At 31.0% G+C, this 24,432-nt stretch overlaps 1 protein-coding gene across 1 annotated transcript in view; it reads right to left on the bottom strand.

Annotated features, from left to right (window-relative positions):
* Positions 1 to 3,877: 3,877 nt before the first annotated feature.
* The window catches only part of LOC129229463 (elongin-B-like), a 47,971-nt gene continuing 27,416 nt past the window's right edge, over positions 3,878 to 24,432 (bottom strand). Inside the window, exons 4-5 of the mRNA XM_054863777.1 lie at positions 13,311 to 13,461; positions 3,878 to 6,113 (exon numbers count right to left, since the gene is read on the bottom strand). Coding sequence (XP_054719752.1) covers positions 13,352 to 13,461 — 110 coding nt within the window. The 3' untranslated portion in view covers positions 3,878 to 6,113; positions 13,311 to 13,351. The remainder of the gene's footprint in view (positions 6,114 to 13,310; positions 13,462 to 24,432) is intronic.

The raw sequence follows: 24,432 nt of genomic DNA, 5'->3' as shown, positions 1-24,432 counted from the left end.
ACCCAGAAAAGTTATTTTGTCATTTTGAGTGCATTATGAAAACTTCTTAGTATTTTTTAAAAAATCCTGTTATTCATTTATGAATCAAAATATCGACATGTGTATTCCCATAGACTTTAGTGGAAGTTGTGAACTGGATGACCCTTTCACCATAGCTGATAATAATCGAAATTCCCCCCCAGGACCAGACAAAATTTCAGCTAAAGCACTTGAGAGTATCACCCATAACCAACCTGACCAACATTCTCAATCGCCAATGGGACACGAGGGAGGTACACAATAGGGAACCCCGCTCTGCTATGCCATCTGGGGCTTCCAGAGAACGGACCTTTCGGCCGGGGCCCCCTTACCCATAAGGGAACGAGATCTAAACCACTTACGACTCTAGACACCGTGGACCCAGGTACAGACCTGACTCCGGTGGTGCCCATTGCCTACTCACTGTTCCACTCGATAGCCACTGGGCAGATACAGATCTGCTCAAGCGTAAGTAAAGAGTGGTAGTTTTACATGCGTGGATGCTACACCATCGCAAAACCCTCCCCATTTACCCGGGCTTGGGACCGGTATAGTGACGGGCCTGGTCCCCCAAAGACCAAACCCCACCTACGGCTGGGTTGGACACGAGGGAGGTACTTGAGTCGTTTAAGAGTGCACACATTATTCCAATACATAAAAAAAGGGTTTGGTTCTTTTATTTATTTTTAATGGTGCAAGAGCCCTTGAGGGCTATACTGCTAAAAGGGGAAAAGCAAAGAAGACATTCAGTCATATAGACCAATATCTCTAACCTCTACGTTAGCTGAAACCATGGAAAAGATGATAATAACTAGACCAATTAGCGACCGTCAAAATAAGAATTTATTCCCTCCTAACCAATTTGGTTTTCTGCCATTTAGAAGCTATGATGTCATTCTCTCAACTATCCACCATGAAATATTCCAAGATAGAAACAAAAGGCTTTTCACTTTCCTTGCTGCACTAGATCTAAAAGGGGCATACAACTTGGTATGGATTGATGGCTTTATATGGAAGATGGTGAATAATGGTATTCTGGGCAAGACTGCCCAATGGATCTTCAATTTCATTAATAACCGATCTGCCCAGGTCCGATGGAGAGGTCACTTATCATCCAAAATCTTTTTTTGCAGAGGGGTTCCACAAGGTTCAGTTCTCCAGTCCTTTCCTTTTCCAAATTTACATCCTCAATCTCTGCCAATTCCATCTCAAAAATATAAAAAATCTGCACTTATGCAGATATTTTTTATCCTGGGCTCTGAGCCTGATATAAACAACGTTCTTAACGATATTCAAAACGCTCTCAACAAAAGTATATGGTGCGAGACTTGCCACATGCAAATCGTGCCAGACAAATGTGCTGCTATAAATTTTTCGAACAAAAAAGAAAAAACAAACCGAAGATTATCAATCAATGGCGATTACATTGACTGGAAGGAAGACGTTAGAATTCTGAGCATCCATTTCAACTATAACCTCACCTTCAAAACGCATATTAACCTTCTATCTCAAAAAGTACTAAAATATACCACCATCTTAAAAGCCGTGGCCTCCTACAAGTGGGGAGCTCGGACCAAACACCTTCTCAATAGTTCAACCAATCGGCAATAGTTGCATCAAAAGCAAAATCAATTTCAGCAGCCACATATATTCCTCATGTTCCTCGACTAACAAGAAGCAAATTAAAACTATGTTCCATACAGCTCTCCGTATTGCTAACTGGCTTACCAAAATTTACCTCTATTCCAGTTCTTCTCAGGGAAGCCAAGGAAATGTCCCACAACTTAAACCACGAACTAAACTCGGATTTTTTATCAGACAAATTGCACTGGGAAATCACTCTTCTATTAAGGAGACTCTCTTATGAAATCAGAAAAATTACACCCATCTTTGAAAAATCTCCTCTGGGTACATGCAAAAAACCTTCTGAAAGACTTTCCTCAGTCAACTTATACCGTTATGTATCCCTACAATCATCAATAAAAGGAACACCAGTTTTTCTCTCAAGAGCCTCCCGTTCCAAAATGAAAATATCCCTTGGCATCTAATTAGTAAAGACTTTGAAGACTACTGCTCCACCCATTGGAATAATTGCAAGATTATCAAAACGGACACTTCAAAAATCAACAACTCCACTTCGATTGGCATTTTCAACACTCACTCAAAAGAAAGCATCACGGGCAAAATTACAAATATTAACTCAATTTTCACAGCAGAAGGCTATTTGGCTAGCGGTTAGTCATTTTGGGAAATTAAGCAATCTTTCTCACAGATAGCCTATCCATCCTTACTTCACTTAAAGCAGCCAACAACAAATCTCCTTACATTATCACGATGATTGACCAGAAGGTCAATACAGAAAAATTCTGATACTAAAAGACTATAGGTTCTATTGGGTAATGTTTGTTCTGGTTATTAGAGGGGGAGGCAATTCCCTCTCTCCCCCATTGGTTCCACGTTTGGTCTTAACATAATAAATGCGCTAAATGATAAAAAACAGAAAAGCACAGTGTTGGCAATTTGGTTTTTATTTTGAAAGATAATGTACAAAAGACTAAATGATCACTTCACTTGATACTTCTTTTATAAGGAAAGTATTGGTACTTAAACATTTTCAACACTTTCAATTTTAAGGTTTCTGTACAGTTCATAAAATATTAAGCTTTGCTTTCATTGTTTTACACAAAAAGGGGGAAAAAAATTCTAGATCTTGAAAACTACTGCTCTACGTTTTACAATTGCTTTGAATAAGAATTTTATAATTCAAACATTCAATAAATTTTAAAATAACAAACAAATATTACACTTTTCCATAAATTACAATATCATTCCAATAAATCCAACATACACAGAGAAGAAAAAAATTGAACCATAGGCAATAAGTGCACCAGCCAATTCCCATAAAGTAACATTTTCAGTTAGAACTGCATCCATTAATTTTCACAGACCTCAAAAGAATTTTTTAATTTACTAACTAAAAATTTTGAAACAGCTGTATAATAACAAACTGCTTCGAATGCTGAGAATGGAAAAAAAAAAGTTTTTGAATTCCTGCATAACCAAAGTTGTTAAAGAATATTAATTTGCCATTTTTGACTAATTTATTTATATTATGAAAAGCAAGATACCTGACACAATGAATTATTAGCTATTAATTCCATGATAACGTAACACTTAGCCCATTTAATAAAAGAAGTTTAGTTAGATAAATTAAAGTCTTCAAATAGAAAAAAAAAGTCAATATGGTTGCTTTAGAATCCTATCTAAAAAGACTTAATGCATGTTAAATAACATTTTGATTACATTGTAAAACTAAATGCATCAAGCACAGCATCATACTAAGTATTGTCTCAGTAACTGACTCTTGAGGATGTATCAACACATAGCCAATCAAAATCTTACTCCAAATAGCAAATCAGTATAGGTTAATGATAAACTCAAATGGGCTTTTACACAGTATTTTGGACAAATGTAGTCTGTAACAAGACACTTTTTTTGCTATAACTATTTAATTCACTGTTTGATTTTCAAATTATTTTAATTTGAGTTTGTGTGCTGGTAGGACAAACTTAAAATAAAACAATGTGCTAATCAAACAGTAAGTCAAAAAGTTATGGCAAAAAAAGTCATGTTATGGACTCCACATAATTATCCTAAATACCATGGAATGACCCAAATACTAGTTTTGTTATTAGCTTCTGAACTAATGCTGTGCTGTAGAATAATTATTAGGGGGAAACATATCCTTCAAGAATAATGCTAATTTTTTTAAGGAAAATATTATTTTTTGATAATTACTTTTCAAGATATATGCTCTGCATCCAAACATAAATGCAGGCCATAATTGAGAAATTTTCTCACCATTTAAATAGAACTACAAAAAGACAATTTTGTTTTTAATGAAATAATAAAAACCCAGAATAAATATGATTATATAACTTTAATGAAATGAAAATCACAAAAATATTTTTCAGTTCCCATACAAGGGGGGGGGGGGGACTTGAAATTTCTAACTGGAATAAATATACGTAAGTTTATAATGTATTTTCTCCTTTTAAAAGTAATCACTCAATGGTTTCCTCATTAGTTTGACGAAAAAAAAGCTTTTGATAGTTGAAATACAACAGAATATTTCTTTAATATCTTCTCCTTACTGCATTCAGTGTTACATGAAAATGATTTATAAATGTAATACAATAAAATACTTGTGATATCAATCACATCTTTAAGACAAGGACCATGCAAAATTGTTTATTTCACTTGATTTTGTTTTAAAGCAAATATTTAAAATTATGCATTCAAAAATTGTGATGAATTTCATTGTTATATACTGTTGGAAATCATAGAAATCTACAGCAATGTTTACACCAAGTGTAATATCCAGAAAAATCAAAATCCTTACAACTGCTGATACGAGATGCTCTATTATCATACTTCATATTTGAGCAGAAAATAAGACAAACAAGTAAAATTTTATTACTTTAATTAAAACAATTCAAATAAAAGTATCACATGAAGTTAATTTATGAATGAGCAAGTAAACATACACACATAAATGAATTTATTTATAAACACATTTGACTGTACTAGTAATTGCAACATAAAATATTTAGCTCAGGACATTTGTTAACACATCAGATAATATTTTGAATCTGATTAAAAATAACTTTTTGCACTTGCAAACACTTAACGTTCATACAGTTCAAATAACATCATATCTTTAAAGTAACTTTAGTTTTGCCATTAGTCTAGCAAATTTGTTAAATTATTGGAAAAAAATAGTACTTTAAAAGTTTTTCTGAAGTTATACAAAAATAATTACTTAATTGCTGTGCCAAGCACACAAGTCATACCTATATATTTCCTTGAAAATATAATTGAGTTATTGTTACCAAATGGTTCTTTGCAATATATTGTACCTAATTGGTTCTGTGGTATTTTTTTAATGGAGAATGTTGAAAGACAAAATCTGAAAACGTGGCAATAGAATCAAAGGTACAAAGGGATAAACAAATTTTAAATGTAGATACAACTTTTGTGCTCAGCATAGCAGAAGTAGTTTATTTTTTTTATTTACTTTTTTTAATGCTTTAAATTATATGTTAAGGCATAGTATAATAATACCACTTGACTACAAAATATTTCAAAAAATCAAAAAGTTTTTTTTAAAAAACATAAAGGCACTAACTATATTTTTTTAAACATTCCCCCAACTGCATTGGTATAACTGCTGTAACAGATAAAGCTTTATTTGTTGCTATTACACAGGTTGTATAAGCAGTACATTAAAGATTTGATTTCACGACAATAATATGGCAACATACTATATGTTAACTAATAAATTATAGCAGAAATATACGCTACCAGATTATTTAAGTGTCCACCATAGACAAATAGTTAATTAAATGCTTAGGCTACAATTACTAAGGCAAAATATATGACTTTACATTACTTGGAGGTTAGATAACTTTTTATCAATTTTACCTGGTATTCTTCCCCAACACATTTTAACAACACAGGAAAAACCCGAAAGAATATTTGCTATCAATTCTTATCTAATCTTCGCAGATATTTACAAACAAAGTACGGCTGAAATTAAGATATTTTTTCAAATTTTACACAGCAAATATTGCCGATCTTCAGAACAGATCATATTAAAGGAAATAATGCAACAGCCAAAAGCTATTTAAACATTGGAATCATGCATGAACTATACGAATAAAACTGCATTTTCGACAACAAGCATCCAATGCAGATTTATACAGATGGAAAATATTAGCTAAACATTGTGGAACTTTTTCTTTTTCTTAAAAAAGGCTATTTGATAACCTACAAAAAATCATTAGACTAATTTAAATGTTTAAAAGCAAAATGTAATCTCAGAAATGTTCAGTAGTTACAATATTTAGTCATCTTCATTAGAACTGCAATTCTATCTCACCATAGGCATATCACAGAAATAACAAAGGATAGAACTATGGAAATTGCAACTATCCAATCTGAAAAATGACCATCACTTGACCACAAGCTGGCATAACTTTAGCCATAAATAAGAGCTGTAGTGTCAAAATATATATATGCCATGTGAGAAAAATCTGAAAATAAATACAATAAAGAAAAATATTTATAATGGAATGCATTTAAGAGCAAAAAAAAATTTTTAACACATAAAAGTTTCATTTTTATCATCGAAAAATATTGCAGGATAAATCAACTAAACAGAACTTACTTAACAACTTACTTAGAAAAGGCAAGTTAAATGAATTTGACCTTTCCATGATGCTTTGGCCTTTCACTTAAAATTAATGTAAAATGAAAATGGATAAAAGGAAATAAACTTTTCCACATTGCTTCTATATATTTAATTTAGATAATTCCAATTATAAAGTGCAGTTTGTTAAGCAATACATATTATAGGGCTTTGTGTAGCTTTCAGAATAGTAGGGATGGGGAGAATTTCAATACTGCAATATATTGCTCTCCAGATAGATATTTTTAACATATCATAGCTGTCGACATTGAAAGATGAAAATTAGGGAGACTTAGTATAAATAAATTTAGCAACAAAAGTTTTGAGTGTAAAAGGGATTTTTAAAACATAAGTAGGGATTTCTAAAATCAAGTTTAGTATAGGCATAGGCACTGAAATTCGGTGTTTGGAAATCCAACAAGATACAAATTGCGGAAACAGATATTACTATTTTTACATTTTTTAATTATAAAAACCTATAACTTTTAGGCTTGGAAATTTTTTTAAAAAAAGGTACAAAGCTTCTTTTCTTTTATAAGTAACTGGCAGTACCAGCACAACAATGCTAAAAAATTTAACAGAAGTTCCTAGAATTAAAAAAAATCTTGCCTCCCCGCCCCCAATGTGAAATCATCATTTTTTAACTTAAATGCATACTCACCCTTTAAATAAACATTTTTATTTTTGCAGTTTCAAGTATTATACCAAATAAATTAAAAAGACATTAAATTATATTAACAACAACTTTAACTCAGCCAATTAGCAAGTAAATAAAACTTCGATCGATTAGCAATCCGATCTTTCTAACGAAAATGTTTAAACCATAATCCTGCTCTCAAGCAAAAAAAGGAAAATTCCCCCCCCCCCCTCCCTGTCCTCTGTAGGAAAAAGAACTTAACTCTAATAAGCAATGCAATTTACATAAAATGACCATTCCACACCCCCTAGAAGAAAAAAAGTTTTAAATTACAATCTGCATTGCAAATGCAGTAAAACAAAAATAAATAAATAAATAAATAACTGCTATCATTTGGGAGAAAGAAAAACAATCCTGTGACACGTAAAATGGCAGTCAGAAAAAAAAATGAAAAAATTGTACCTTTGAGTAAACATTTCCAATAAAATTGCACTGAATGAAATTCCTTCACATTTTGCATAACAAAATGAATGCAAGCTGATTTTGACCTTGAAAGTTGTCCAAATTAAAAGAGCTTATATTACCAGACCTAATTAATTGAGGGAAATGGAATAAATTTTTTCTTGTGCTGAAAAAAGCTCTTTCTAACGATATAAAAGGTAAAGGGGTTGGAGAAAAAGGACTCCCAGGTGCAGACCTCTGAGGTACATCCAAATTTTGTACCTAATTTCAAGGTTGTAGGTGATAAGAGGTTTCCAAGGAATTGGCCAACAAACATACAAAGAAACAAAGCCTATCTTTATATATATATATATATATATATATATATATATATATATATATATATATATATATATATATATATATATATATATATATATATATATATATATATATATATATATAAAATTAAGCAAACAAAATTTCAAATATTAAACAAATTAGAAAAATTAATGATGATAAAAAGGAAACTTTTATTATTTTCACTTTTATTATTATATATATATATATATATATATATACATATATATATATATATATATATATATATATATATATATACATATATATATATATATATATATATATGTATATATATATCAGGGGTCGATCCAGCGCCAAATTGGGGCCGCTTTGCGGCCCCTTCACAAAATTCCGCATGGCAAAAGCGGCCCCATTCACAAAATTCCCCATGGCAAAAGCGGCCCCATTCACAAAATTCCGCGTCGTAAAAGCAGCCCCTTCACAAAAATTTATAAAAAGGCAGCCTTTTCACAATATTTTTTAACCGCAAATGTGTACGCATCTACGCGGGAGCCTCTTCCACCTTCCCCCATCTTATCTTTTTGCTTGCTGCGTGAGGTGTTTTTGCTTCAGAGCGTCAGAGGGGGGACGGGAGAGGGACACTTGTGATTGGTAGCTTGTTTTCAGGAAAATCCTAAATTTTACTTTGATTACGCAATATATATTTAGTATTAATTTGTGTTGAGTTTCAAAATCCAATTCTAAAATAACTTTACTTAAAATAAAATTATTTTACATGCTGTTTTTATATTTTTATTTCTTTTGAAGATCTTGATTTCCTTACATCCGCCATGGTAAATGAATTTTTCGCATTTTTGATGTTTACTGTACCTTGTTAAGAGGCAAACAAATAAAATTTCTTATATATTTATTAACATCATTAAATTGCAAAGTTTTAAACGAAATACCTACTCTGCAAGAACATCAAAAGTCAAAAAATTAAACGCTGAATACTGGTGCAGTATTATTTTGGGTTTTAATTACTTTTAAGTTTTTCAAACACATACATGGAATCTTTAATGAGTATTTCACTTCTGTGTTAAGAAATATGTGATATCTTTGAGTCTGTTCATTTTGTATTTATTAGGAGTTATCATTACGTTCAGCAGCATGTGCAATTTTCATTGCCCTTAAAGTATTTGAGAGGGGCAAACAGGAAATCTGTTGTGAGACTTTCACCTTAAGAAAGTGTGCCTTGCATATGTATATTTGTAAAAAGCAATAAATGTAATGTATGTGTCAAATTACGAATAAAATGTTAAGGGTCTTACTTCCCCCCTCCCCCAGCGCATTTTCTCTTGACAGCTTTCAGGTATTCTTCAAGAACTTGCAATCACCCCTGAAACCTGTCTAGGGCTTTTCTATAACGATACGACAGCTAAAAATGCTTTAATGTAATCTTTTCCAAGAAAAAAATCACGAGAAGGTCTTTTTTACAAAAATAAAGAAAATTCACAAAAATATTTTGTTTTTTCACAAAAATAACGAAATTTCACAAAAATATTTTGCCTTTTCACAAAATGGGGACCCAAAAAATAAAACCTGGATCGACCCCTGTATATATATATAATATATATAATATATATATATATATATATTATATATATATATATATATATATAATATATTATATATATATATAATATTATATTGTAAATGTGGAATAAGAAAAAATATTGTACATCTGTATTGTGGAATGGTCAATACTTACATTTTGTAGGAAATAGAAGTATAGAAGTTTTGAAAAGAAGTAAAGTGAAAAAACATCTTTCAAAAATGATCTGACACACATATTTTCATACACAAGTATGAACAAGTTTTGTTTTTGTGATTGCCTTAAGAGATTTTTTTCTTTTTTCTAAATTTCTAACCAGTGAAAAATTCTTTTTTTCAGGAATTTTGTTGTTTTAATGAACATTTCGGAGACTCATTAGGTAGTTTGAAAGAAAGCATAAAATAACGGGATACCTCGAATAAATCAGGAGAGTTAGCAGTGACATGATATATCAATATACAGTGGCTTCTAAAAGTCTTCGTACACCTACGACTTTCAATGAAATAGGACTCTATCCATTGGTTAGAATTAATATTTCGGAATGTGTATTTAATTAAAAGATCTATGATCAATTTTCAACGAAACTATGTGTTTTTCTTTTTTTTTAATATTAAAACTTAATTTTTTAAAAATCAAAAACTAAAAAGTGCCGGAAATTTTACCTCACAATAGTCTGTGTACACTTTACAAAAATGTCTATATATTATTGAATAATCTAACTTTTTAGTAATTTATCATTAAGTAGAATATCATGCAGTATTGACAACACCTTTTAAATGTCTGGCACTAGAATTCCTTCTTTTTTCTTTTTAATTTTTTGCAAAATTTATGAGTAAGTATTCAACCACGCTTCGAGAGTCTTAATGTTTCTAGCTCTATTTTCGTTTTAAAGTCGTATTTTTGTAATCTAACCTCCATATATCTCTAAATATGTTACATCAAGTTCAGAGGTTGAAGGGGCATTTTCTAAACTTTAGAACAATTTTTGAGGCACTAGACGCAAACGTTGAAAACCATGAGCATCCTATTGTTATCTTGATAAAAAACAAAGTTGTTTCCAATAACCAAATTTTTGGCTGAGAGTTTAACACTAGAATTTTAGAAGGGGTCATTTTGACCCCAATCAAACTTTTTTTGCTATAACTACTCCTCTGTATTTTCGTAAAAAGGCTAATCCTTCCTTAACTTTTCCTAAATAATTGTGCTGTGTAATAATAAAAAGTTTAAGAAAATTGTAATTATTTTAAACAAAACTAAAGGGTTACAACTAAAATTCCTGGGAGGTGTCATTTTGACCTTTTTGAGAAAAAAAGAACTGCAAATGCATTTACTGATGCTGAAACAGAGCAGAAACTCAAAAATGTCTCTTAGAACATATAATTTTAAGAACCTGAAGCATTTATGTTTTTGTACATAAAAGGAACCATTAGCCGCTAGCTTCTGAAATGCAAATAAAACAGCGCTGGTTTTTTGAAGAGCATTTTAAACTTTTTAAAAAATATTTTATTATGTACCCTGAAAATCTTATATTCTTTAAATAAACTGCATTTAAATATGTTGATTTTAAACTAATTTTTAAAAATATTTTAACATTATGTAGGACAATATGCAGATTTCTTCTCAGGTGTCAAAATGACCTTCACCGTATTTTCAGGAATAAAAAGATTGCTGTAATTCTAGTGTTAAAATTGGTTTTTAAAATATTTAAGTGAACAGCATGATTCATTATTTCACCAAAACATTCCAAACTACCAAGTCCTGATGCTGATATGCACCCTCACACAAGAACACCTTCACCATCCTGATTAACTGGTCCAACTAAATTCTTAAGATTGAGTTCTTAATTCTTTCTTCTATTTACAATTATGCAACAATTTAACCACAAATGTTGAATTCATTTTTATCTGTAAGTAAGACGTAATTCCAAAACGTTTTTAGCTTATTTATTATTGATTTTGTGACGAAAAGCATCAGCTTTCTGTTTTTCGCAAGGCCAAGAAAATTTCTGCGGGAAGAGGTCCCATTTAATCTAGCTAATCAGAGAACTTGGCGAACAATTTTAGGTGAAAATTAAATGTAAAAACTGTCATTTAACTCTGCAGAAACTTTTACAGCACTCCAATGTGTATTTTTCATAAATGTTTAAACTGTAAATCTCCGATCACGATTGATCAACTTTGCTGGTTGACCTTTTCTTACCTTGTTTTTGGTCCGATTCTTTACTTTTAAGCATTTTATCAAGCACTTTACTATAGAATGGTATAAATTAACTAATTTAGAGACATTTCAAACCAATTTACCGATACTGTGAGGAAAAAATTCAAATTTCAAATGGCATTTGTGGTTTTTTACGAATACCAGCCATTTTAAAGTAATTAAGCACATTATTAAGGAATAAATAAACAAAAAATAAAGCCAAATGACTTTTAAGGGTGAAAACAATGCAAATGTAAAAAAACGGCAGATAATTTTAATCATTAATTTATTCTAAAATATTTGAGTGCACGATGACTTTTGTAGCGAATTATTTATCTGTCTCTTCGTTTTTTGACCCATTTCAAAAAGATCCGTCAATATTTTAAAAAACTACAGGGTTTTATTCAGAATGACATAGGAATGATGTGGAAAAAGTATAGGACTTCATATTTGAATTCAGTTTCGTGTTATTTTGGATTTATTAAAAAAGTGTACGGACACTTTTGAGAGCCACTGTATATAGGCCCATCCATTCAACATTTTATGGGATGGGAATATAAATGTTTTTTGCTGAATATTAATATAATACAACAAAATACTACCACCCCTCATTATCCTGTGCTTGTCAGGAGACAATACAAAAGCCTGATATATATTGAAACGAGATATGACCGAGTTCATAAAAAGTAACGTTTCAATTAACCTACAAATTGGATTAGTTTGTTTTCTTTCATATTAGGATGATTTTATTAATAAAATGAAAAGAAAAGAAGATCCCTAATTGTTCTTTTAAAATATTAAAAGAAAAAAAAAAATTTGAACATTTCTATGTAAAGCAATATTTTTTGAATAAATAACTCTTAGGGAGCCAAAGACAAAGTGCGATATATCTGAATGAGCAATGTAACAAGGAGTGATGTAACAAGTGGCTACCGTACAACGAAAACCAGTCACATACATATAAAATGTATATAAATTTCTCAAAGCCGCAGGAAAAGGGCAGGTTCAAATAAAGTTAAAGTTACTGAAGTAATATCATATTGCAACTGAGAACGATGTACAATGTACATATTTAATTTAAAAAAAAAACCTTTCCCAAATCCAAAATATTGTACAAGTGGGGAAAGGGGGGCCCAAATGAGGTTCGTGCCCAGTGCTAAAAAAATCATAGTCCTACATAATATGCTATTTGCATATAATTTTTACAGTGCAAAAAAATAAAAACACCTTCTGATACATAGAAAACAATTTTTTAATTATTTTACAATGTTGCACACATTTTGTCAGTCAATGTTTGCTGCTGATCAAGGACACCCATATAGGCGGATAAGGGTCGAGCCCCCTCTTTAAAATTTGAACTTCCTTGCTTTTGGTACTTATTTCTTTGCAAAAATGTAAAACGTTTATTCTCCAGCCATTAATGAATAAGCTATTAAAAATGAAATATTTTAATGACTAATCTATGAAATCGGTTTCCATGGAGAAAATACCCCCCTTACAATTTTGATTATGGGCGCCCTTGCTGCTGATCAGTGTAAAAAGAAAAAGTAGATAAAATGGGCAGGGGGAATCCATATTCAGCACCTGTGGTATGAACATGCATTGGGGGCTCAGTTTCTTTTACGCAGTTTAAAACCCTGAAAAAACAAAAAAAAAGAAAAAAAAAAGCTTTGATGTATAGAAAACTCTCAAAATTTTATTATTTTGATTTTTTTATTCTGTTAAGTTACTTTGTTTGCAAGTTTTACACTTCATTTTCAGCAAACATGTTTTTGGTTTGCTATAGCTATTTTACACCTTTCATCTTTTAAAATATAATACTCATAATAGACTACAGAAATAAAGCTTACTTGTTGAAAAATAAAAGAGCTGTGAACACTGAAAATGAACCTTAAGCAACAGCCTGTTCGTGGCTTTGTGTTTCAGGCGGTTTCATAACATCTGGCAATTCTGGGGGGTTCGACAATGGTGTAATTTCTAGAAGTTCAAATCTTTGTGTTTCTAAAAAAAGAAAAGAAAAAGAAAAACCACATCAAATTAGACATTTGCAAGATACAATGAATACATCTGTACCCTTGGGGCAAAAGGCATTATGCCACAAAAACAAAAGTTTCCCCAAGGGTTTAAGTAATTTTACTTCAAAATCACGAAGTGCAACAAATGTTGTTTTCAACTGTCTATGTTAATTACTATTATGAATGGGACTTGGTGCTCATAGCTTCTGAAAAGAGTATGAAAAGTTGGGTAATATAGTGTTTAGATCCTGATTTCGAAAAAAAAAAAAAAAAGGACAGTGCCATTTATTTCCCAGGCAGTGCTATCTATAAAAACATTCTTAAAGAGTAATTTTAGTCGCTCAATGACTTTTAGTGACAGAACTGGAAATTTGGAGAGCACTCAAACAACTGCAATTTGCATTCCTAAAATCCATTAGGTAAAAAGCAGTTTGTTTAATCCTTTGCATAAATTAAAACAGAGGGCACATGTGCCTCAATGTTATAAAAACTGTTCTGGATAAGTTTTAACCAGTTGGGTGATTTTTCAATTTACTTGTTTAGTGCAATTGATTTTTGTTGATTTTGATTTTAGACCTTTTAAAAGAATGCATTTGTTTTTAATTTGAATAAATTATTAACATGCAATATACAGGGTGTGGCAAAAATACTCCAAGTTTGCATCATTGAATGGAAGTAATTTTTTTTTTCTTTTAAGAGTGTCTGTATTTATTTTTCTCTCATTTTACTAGAAAATAATTTTAAATATATCTCCAAGTTTATGTATTGTTTTTTAGATTTCTTACAATTTTAAACAAAACATCTGCTATTTTCAAATTGTTTAACCAAGGAGAGTGACAGTTTGTTTACCTGTTATGCCTTGGGAAGCAGAATTTGATGCAGTATGCCAGTTCAAGGGGCTTGGAAATGACAGTCCCAGGAACTGTACAAAAACGAACAGTGAACATTTCTGTAAATCGTCGGGTCATCCAAAAGTGAGTTCAATGAAATCCTTGGGTATCCACAAGAGAAGTCATTGGTGAGATGGGAATTTGTGACCGATAAATGCGATTAAGAGCAAAAACAGAGCAGTTCTACATAACAGTTTTACAAGTAGGGCTTGACGGATGGGAAATTCTGGCCGATGGGCTGATGCTGATTGTTCTAACTCAGGCCGATTATTATTCATTTCAAATGGCCGATGGATAGACTTTACTAATTCGAGCCGAAATGTAGGTTTCAAACATTTTTAAAGCATTTGGCAGACTTAGATAAAATGAAAAGCTTTCTGCGAACACAATTCCTAATTGGAAAGTTTTCTACAAATAATTATTTTGCCTAACTCACGCTTGAATAAAGAATTAAATTTATATTCAAATATGAAAGAGGTCAAAAAAAAAAAAAAATGTTAAAAACAATCATTTATTTATTTATTTATTTTTTACAATAACAGAGTTTGTGCATATTCTTCACCAACAGAAGAAAACTGCTAAAACCATTATTATTTTTTCAAACATGAGGCAGTGAGAAGCAAAGGGATGCAAGTAAACTATTTTAAGTTTTGAGTAAAACGCGTTTAAAGATCAGGTAGGATCCCAGGTAGGCTTTCATTGAATTTTTTTCTAAATCATACTGTACAGCAGCACCTACCAGGGCTACTAGTAAAATCTCTTGCCCCAAGACAGAGGAGAGGTTCACCTACCATTTGTACTGGTTATCTCAAAATTTTTAACTTTGCCACTTGCATCCCCTTTGCTTCTCACTGCCTAAAAAAGGCTTTTTCTAAAAGGTTTTTGGAGAAAGGCTTTAACAAAAATAAACTTTGATTTTTTTTTAATTCAAAAAAAAAAATTTCTTTTAAATAAAATTAACGTTAGCAGTTTGAAACAAATTTCTGCAGAGCCAAAAATTTTCTACGAACAAACACCGTTCACGTGTTTGTCTATAATATGCAAGACTGGTATTCGGTATAATGTAGAATTCAATGGCAATTCTTTTTTTTTATTAAATGAACGGATAAATGATGATAGCTGAATAGGAGCTTCCAGCACATTTATCTCTTCCTCTCTTCAATGAAAATATATCAAAATTCACAGGAAAGTAGAGAAAAACACATGGGCGGTAGGAATGTTTCTAACCGAGGAAAAGATAAAAGAGAAAGACAGAGGGATTTAAAGAACAATGACAAGTCACCAGGGCTCCCAATACATTTTAGCTTTAGAAAAGGGCAAAAGAGGATCATTTTCAATCAAAAAGAGGATTAAAGAGGACCAGTTAGGATTAAAAAGAGAACCTTGGGAGGACCATTCATTTAAACCTAAGGAAGCACCAAAAGGCAAATTAGCTGCCTGTTGCTAAATCCATGAGGATAATTTGTTAATTAACCACAATACTGAGATTTTTAATGACACAATTCCTTTATCACCTTCTGCACAACTGATCTTTTTATCCATTGAATAATAATACTATTTACACAAACATTTGGATGGGAGGGAGGGGAGAGGCACTTAGCTCAGCATTTAAGGCAGCCTCCTTAGAACTAAATAGGCATAATGATACATTTTGAATTGAACCAGGGATGCTGGTAGTCTCACTGAAGGATAGATGAAGCTGTGTTTCATCTTTCTTTAGTTTAAAATTATTTTTGTGTTTTTCTGTCTAGTAATAATGCTTCTTAACAGCATTATATCCCTTCTCAACCGATATGAATCTTATCACACACCAAACAGATCTACTGTATTGAAAGTCTTCCTAAAAATGTCTGAAATGCTCAATCACAAAGAGAAGTAGATCACATGAGACTTAGTTTTACAATTTTCATATTCAAAGTACAGTCGAGCCTCTATATATCGAACTTCCACACATCAAAATTTTCTATATATCGAAATCGCAGCAAATTTCAAGATTCATTACATAGAAAAATTGTTTCTATTTATCGAAAAAATCTCTATGTATCAAAATTATTTTTCGAGATATTCTAAGTTTTTTCCCGCTTTAGACTGTTTATCTGATGAAAAATGAAGGTTGTTGGAGAACATTATGTTCACTAAAGGTTGCTACAAACTCATAAAGAATCTGAGGTTGAGGGGTGAGTATAGATCAGGGTTGGCCGGATTGGACCCAATGGGTTTTTTTGAAAAAACCCATTTAAAAAAACCCATTATTTAGCCCACTTTTGGGTTTTTTTAAATTTTTTGAGAAGTTTTTTAAAAAAGTAATTAATTTAAATACTTTTACAATTTAAACTTCTATTTTATTTGTTCTTCACCACAGACAATGGACATAAAAAATGAATTTTGAACTTTAATAGTATTTCTTAACTCTTAACGGCATTAAAAATACTTCAAAGATTAAAAAATATATATATTTAACTTTTATCTTTAACTGGTCAATAAATAACTCAAATTATCTTGACCAAGTCCTGTCACGTCTGGTTTTCTCAATATTTGTAGATTGTACAGAGGAAACTACTCTAGCTAAAAGGCTTTCATGTGAATTATTTTCTGCAACTCGACACGTCACAAATTTCGAATTAACAAGTTATATTTTTTTTAGAAATTAACAGGTTTTACAAATGGTCGGACAGAAAACAGAATAGGATGTACAGTATTTTTATTATCTTACAAAAAAGTTTAATATTTCTTAATCTGTACACAGAAATAGAAAAACAGGCAACATAAAATTCAAAGAAATGTCTTGATTAAGCTGGAATTCAGTAAATAGGGATTTAAAATACTTGAGGTTCTACAGTAGTTTTGCATAAAAAAATGAAATACAATAAAGTAAAATGCAAAAAAAAAAAAAGTTTTCCAGCTTTTTTTACCCCAAGACAATTCTTGTGCTTTGTTCATATACTTACGCTACAATATGCTACAAGTACCCTACATTTTCCCTAAAAAAAGACAAAAAAAACCCACATTTCTTTTAAAAAACCCAGCTTTAGTTGGGTTTTTTTGGGTTTTATTTTAAAAAAAACCAAAAAAACCTGGTTCCATGGGCTTTTTTAAAAAAAACCGGGTTTTTGCCAACCCTGGTATAGATAGGTCGTTGTTCCATTCTGGAGTTCTTAAACTCCATCGAGCTCATTTCAAATCTTAGCTGTAACCAGTAACACTGTAAAATCGGTTTCAAGTTAGCCTTTTTGTCTGTTGATTATCATTCCTAGTCTTTTTAGCTTCAGTAAAAATCATTCAAGTTAAGTAGATTGATTTTTTACTTGTCTCTCGATTACATTGTCAAAACGAAAATCCCCTCATGTTGTGAATCAAGTTGAACTGCCGAAGAATGAAGATGTATGAAGGCACAAAAATGTAATTTCTGTTCATTTTTCAGTTATTAACTTTCGTTTAATCCGATGCTCGTATAAATTAGAAATTGGGTTTCATGCACGAAAATTAGCTTTAATTTTAATGTTTTAGGAGATTTTTATGATAAAATACAATCAGTTCTATATATCGAAATTTCCAAAATGATTCCTTCGTTAATTATTGAAATTAAATGAAAAATAAGCTAATCTAAAGTAGCATATGTCAAAATAACTTCCAATCGTCAAAAATATCAAAATGTTTACAAGATGCAAAAAGATTGAAATTTCAAATGCGAGAAACAATTTTCCGCAAAGTCCGACAAGCTCGATGTTGTTATGGTTTTCAAAATATTTCCTTCGTTAATTAATGAAAGTAAATGAAAAATAAGTTAATCTATAGTAGCATATGTCAAAATAACTTCCAATTGTTAAAATCATCAAAATGTTCACAAGATGCAAAAGGATTGAAATTTCAAACGCAAGAAGCATTTTTCCGTCAAGTCCGAGTAAATTCAATGTTGCCATGGTTTCCAAAATATTTCCCTCGTCATTTATTAAAATTAAACGAAAAATGAGCTAAACTAAGGTAGCATATGTTAACAATAACTTCTAATTGTAGAAAACATGAACATATTTACAAGATGCAAAAGAATTGAAATTTCAAACACAAAAAGCATTTTTCCACGAAGTCCGAGTAAGTTTAATGTTGCCATGGTTTCCAAAATAATTCCTTCACTAATTATTAAAATTAAATGAAAAATATGCTAATTTATAGTAGCATATGTCAAAATAACTTCCAATAGTCAAAAACATCAAAATGTTCACAAGTGCAAAAGGATTGAAATTTCAAATGCGAGTCGCATTTTTCCGCGAAGTTCGAGTAAGTTCAATGTTGCCATGGTTTCCAAAATATTTCCTTCGTCATTTATTAAAATTAAACGAAAAATGAGCTAAACTAAGGTAGCATATGTTAAAATAACTTCCAATTGTGGAAAACATCAACATATTTACAAGATGCAAAAGAATTGAAATTTCAAACACGAAAAGCATTTTTCCGCGAAGTCCGAGTAAGTTCAATGTTGCCATGGTTTTCAAAACAATTCCTTCGTTAATTATTGAAATTAAAAGAAAAATAAGCTAAGCTAAAGTAAGCACATGTCAAAATCACTTTGGATTGTAAAAAGCATCAAAACATTAATAGATGCAAAAGGATTGAAGCCTCAAACAAGAAAGCAATTTTTCGCGATAAATTATATCGAATATATACGTTTAGAAAATTGCACTAATGAAATATTTTTAAAAGAATTACAAGCACAATCCAATGAGTTTTGAAAGAATTCAAGCAATCAAGAACCTTTTTATACTTTTTCAAGCACTTGAAAAATGACCTCCCCCCCCCCCCCCCCAAGAACTTTTTAATGTTTTTCATGATTTAACACGCACTGCGGCGGCGTCTTTTTGTGTACAGTAACTTTTAACGAAATGAAAAATTTTTAAAATCTGCTATTTAAGTAAAAACAATATAAAAGCGGACTAATAGGACCAAAATGTTAAAAAGCGGTCTAAAGCAGACTTTACCATAAAAAACGGACTTTGGCGGGAAAAGCGGACCATTTGGGAGCTCTGAGTCACACTAGTGCACTAATAGTTTAATATTCAAAAGTAAAACTGGAAGTAAAACAGAACTTTATCTAGAGATTTATTGTATTCAATAATTAAAAATATAATAAGAGAAAACAGAGATATTTCTATCGAAAAGTATAACTTTTAAATGTTTTTGGAAAAGAAAAGCAAAGGACAGCAAAATGGAGCTGTACTTAAAATCATCTCTTTCTTTAGTGGCACCAAATGTGGCCTGTAATTGTATTTTCGGAATTTTTATTTTTAAAAATCTCTTAAGTTTCAAACTACATTCTGCAATTGTGTTTCAGGCCTATAATTTCAAAAAATATCCAGAGGGAAAACCCATAGGCCTCTCTACGTAACACTTCCGAAAATTGTCTAAAATTGCATTTATCGAACATCAATTTCTAAAAACTGACATGGGTTATTTCACGTCAAATCGCCTAATGCCATGTGCTGTCATAAAGTCATATCTCCAATTTTGTCCATTAATTTTTTACGAACAGATATCAATGCGAAAGGGTCAAATTATTATTTTTAGATTTTTTGAATGAAAATTACACTTTGGAGAATTTTTTCAAAAATTTGATCTTTGATCATTTTTTGAAGTCACCGTTTTGGCATAAATTTAAAAAATCTCTAATTTCTCTATTTTTTCAAATAATTAAGCTGAATTTCGTATCGATTTCAAGCAAATACTTTTTTTTTTCAGTGTGAATGACAGTAAGTATTCTGTTAATAGTTGGGTGTTGCCACTCTCTATGTAAAGTCAGTTTTTATGCTTTTTCATTTGAGAATTACAGAAGTCATATCTCCGGAGTACCTACTATGATCTGCATCAAATTTTTTTTGTAGCATATTTAAATCCTTCTCTTGCTATGTAGAAAAAAGTAGAAGGGTGTTTTTTGTTGTTTTGAAATAAATAATAAAAGCGTGTTTTGCAGAAAATACAATTTTTCTATTGCTTTAAATCCCTTTTAAGCTTAAAAAAGTCCAAAAACTTTTCAGAATAATTAATACTGTACTGTCAAAGGATAAAAGAATTGATTTGTATCAATAGTTAATCGCTAAAAAAGTTGTTCGCTTTGGAAAAGAATTGTGTAAAAACCTCAGTTTCAAAGTTCACAAAAAAAAAAAAAACACTTTTGATTGAAAGTGTACTAATTATTAAGAATAATAATTTAAAGAATAGTGTAAAAAATATTTCTGATGGCATTATTTTGCATTTTTTTCGACATTAAGAGATGAAAAAAAAAAAAGAATTACTGCTGAAAAGTTTTTTCCACCTCTTAAAACACTCATGCAATAAGCATCATTCTTCTTTTGCTTTGAAAGTGAATCGACACATAGCTTTCAACAATTATAAAATGTGAAATGAAAGGCATGCTTGAGCAGACTGCATTTAATTAAAAAATAAGCTATTTCTTTTGTATCTAAATATGAGAAAAACAGAATTTTTATTAATAAGTTTCAAAGAGATGTTAAAATATACTTCAATCAGCAAAAATAATCTTCTTCAGAGAAATCTAGAACTGCACTGCATGTAAGTGTGGAAGATTATTGTCACCTGTAATGTAATCCAAACAAGATTATACTATGAAAACTTTTCAATAGTAAAGTTGTTTCATCTTTTAATATCGAAAAAAAAAAGGGCAAAATAATGCCATTAGAAGTATTTTTTGCAATATTTCTTCAAATTATTATTATTAATATTTAGTACTCTTTCAATCAAAGGTGGGTGTTTTTTTTTTTTTTTTTGTGAACTTTGAAACTGAGGTTTGTGCACAATTCTTTTCCAAAGCAAAAAACTTTTTAACGATTAACTATTGATACAAATCAATTTTTAATCTTCTGATAGAACAGTATTAATTATTCTGAAAAGTTTTTGGGCTTTTTTAAGCTTAAAAGGGATTTAAAGCAATAGAAAAATTGTATTTTCTGCAAAACACGCTTTATTATTTTTATTTCAAAACAACAGAAAACACCCTTCTACTTTTTTCTAGATAACAAGAGAATGATTTAAATATGCTACAAAAAAAAGTTGATGCAGATTATAGTAGGTACTCCAGAGATATGACTTCTTTAATCTCCCAAATGAAAAAGCATAAAAACAGACTTGACATAAAGAGTGGCAACACCCAACTATTCCAGGGCTCAATACAGATTGATTTTGCTACTGTTTTTCGGTACCTTCACAAAAATCTTGTTTTCAAATCGGTACTTTCACAAAAATCAAGTAATAAAATCAGTAGCTTCACAAAAACATCGAAAATTTCACAAAAATTCGCATTTTAAAATATAAAATTTGTTTCTCTGTTTAAAACAAAATTTACTCATGAAATAAAATTCTAAGCAGGTTTATATGAACAATCGCTTAAATGGAAACCATTTTGTAGTATTTTAACTAGTTTTTAACTGTTTCTCGCCAAAGTACTCATGCAATATTATCGCAATCTTTCAACATCTATTTTGGGAAACCGTCTCATAATTTCCTATATTGTACACAGTACATAGCCCATTAAGCTGAAATTATGATGCTATTTTTCGTACTTTTTAGGTTTTTAGCTCCCCCCCCCCCTCATCCTCCCCAAAAAAACGAAACCTGTTAAAAATAATACTAGATGATATTTACACTTTTAACTAAAATTTCACTTGCTTTACTTCTCTTTTACAAAAATTAGGATGCCTCTAAAATTTCACAAAAAGAATGCTAATATAAAAGAACTTTCACAAAAATAGAATGATGCAATACTTTCACAAAAATAGGTAGCAAGAAAAGAATCCTGGATTGGCCCCTGTATTCACAGAATACGTTATGTCGTTCACTATGAAAGAGAAAAGTATTTGCTTGAAATTGATACCAAATTCAGCTTAATTGGTTGAAAAAATAAATTGGTTGAATAAATAAAGAAATTAGAGATTTTTTAAATTCATGCCAAAACGGTGACTTTGAAAAATGATTAAAAATTGAATTTTTGAAAAAAAATCTCCAAAATGTAATTTTCATTCAAAAAAGGTAAAAAAAAAATGAGCTTATCTCATAAATACCTATTCATAAAAAAATGACGGAGAAAATAGGAGACATGATGGCATGACCGACTATTTAATTTAGGAGATTTGACGTGGAATGATCCACGTGTGAGAGTCTCCAAACTCTATCTTTCTACCTAACCCTCCAAAAGATGGTCAACAATCAGGAACATAGGCCTTCCATTTCAAAATTTTTCCCGGGAGCGTTTTCAAACTCCCCCTCCCAACATCATTAAAGTTCTTCTAAAAATATTTTAGAAGTTAAATCCTGTAAAGTTGCTGCCGAATATCCCCCCTCCCCTGCCCTTCCTCTAATACTTCCGAATACCGTCTAAGTTGTGAAGCTTCCATTACAGTAAGAAAATATGCCGGTAAAAATTTTATCAAAAAATATTTTATTTAGGTTTGGATGTATAAAGCAATTATAGTTCATTTTGTACAATATTTATCGGTGGACGAGTGGTAAGGTTTTTCATGTCCAAAAGTAGTACGTTGATTCCTGCTAGGTACAAATTTAAATAAATCAATTTAGTCCTTAAAAGAAAAATAAATAAAATTGATGTGGGGTCAGAAAAGTAGCAAAATTGATTCTTTAACACGATTAGCGAACCGTTTTGAAACTTGTTCACAAACCAGTGAGTTTCTTTTCCCCCCCCCCCCCCCCATCTTTTTTCTACTCGTTCACTGTTAAACATTTTAGAAAAAATTTCGAACCTGTAAAGATTTTTTTCCTTTTTTTTTTCGTTCCTTAGCAAAAAAAAGCAAATCAACATACCATTAGAAACAGGTGAAAAAGCATTTTGGACTGTTGACGTTTTTTTAAACAAAAATAAACGAATAAATAAATATAACTGCACGGTGTAAAGAATTGTCACAAACCATACGTGTTTAGATAAGTAATTTGCAACAACTAAGGGGCACCTCGCCCTGCTCACTGCCTTCACAAATTCTGAATCTGATTAAAAGGCACGTTAATTATGTGAAAGATATAATTGGCTTGAAAGAATAAAAGCATATAATATTATGTAGTTTTTTGAATATGTTTTTAATACTCAATAGTATTAGAAATAATTCCATAGTATTTAAATTTCGTGATTTCATTTACTTTAGCTGCTTCCCTTAATAGCTGCAGAGAAATTATATATTTTAATTTCGTTTATATTGTTTTTCATAATGTAATGGAGGAGAAAGGTTAAATATAGGACTTAAGTAAAAAACTAATCTTCTTTTTAGGCCTTAAAAGTGAAAAAGAAAAATAATGACTTGTAAGGATTTTAATTACCATACAAACCCTGAATTCGGCATTTCTCAGGCTTACGAAAGAGCTTTTGTTGCAGTTAAAGTCTTCAATTAAGGGCCAGATAATATGTCAGAGTAAGCGGGTATTAATTTCTTTAGTGTTAAGTTAAAATTTGGGAAAATAACAAGATTTTTGATTTCTTTCCAGGAAGAAAAAATTTCGGAAATTTTATCCCCGGCATAGGGTGCCCCCACCCCAAATTTGAATCTCATTTTTTGTACAAAATTCAACTCAAGAGAGTAAATCTCTAAAATCTCTCAACAAAGTGATTGTTTGACAAGTGTCTGCCTTGCACACTGGGAAAATTTCGGTAGAGACCCAAAATTCGGCATGCTCCAAAATCCAAAATTTGTGTTGGTCTTGTTGATGCCTAACTTCGGGCCTTATGCTGTACTTTACTCCTAACTACGGAGTACGAATTAGATAATAAAAGCTAGGTTCCCTCCCCCTACCCCTCTTTTCCAAAAAACATCGGGCATACGTCGGCATTTAGATGTTTTTCAAAGCCGATGGGCCAATGTTATCTCCATGATAGCATCGGCCACCAATGGCTAAATTTTTGAACCATGGGCACTGATACTTCGGTCGAGTCCTATTTACAGTTCCAAAAAGTTCAGCCTTTTGCTGAAGAAAACAAATTTGTATGACTCCAAAGATGCCAGAAATGTTTGAGACAGGCCGCAAGTCCTCACTGGAAGAAATACGTTCAACCAACTCAT

Source organism: Uloborus diversus, chromosome 9 (genome assembly GCF_026930045.1).
Source record: "Uloborus diversus isolate 005 chromosome 9, Udiv.v.3.1, whole genome shotgun sequence".
Classification (NCBI taxonomy): domain Eukaryota; kingdom Metazoa; phylum Arthropoda; class Arachnida; order Araneae; family Uloboridae; genus Uloborus; species Uloborus diversus.
The sequence above is the reverse complement of the archived record's forward strand: the minus strand, read 5'-3'. Positions and strand labels throughout refer to the sequence as shown.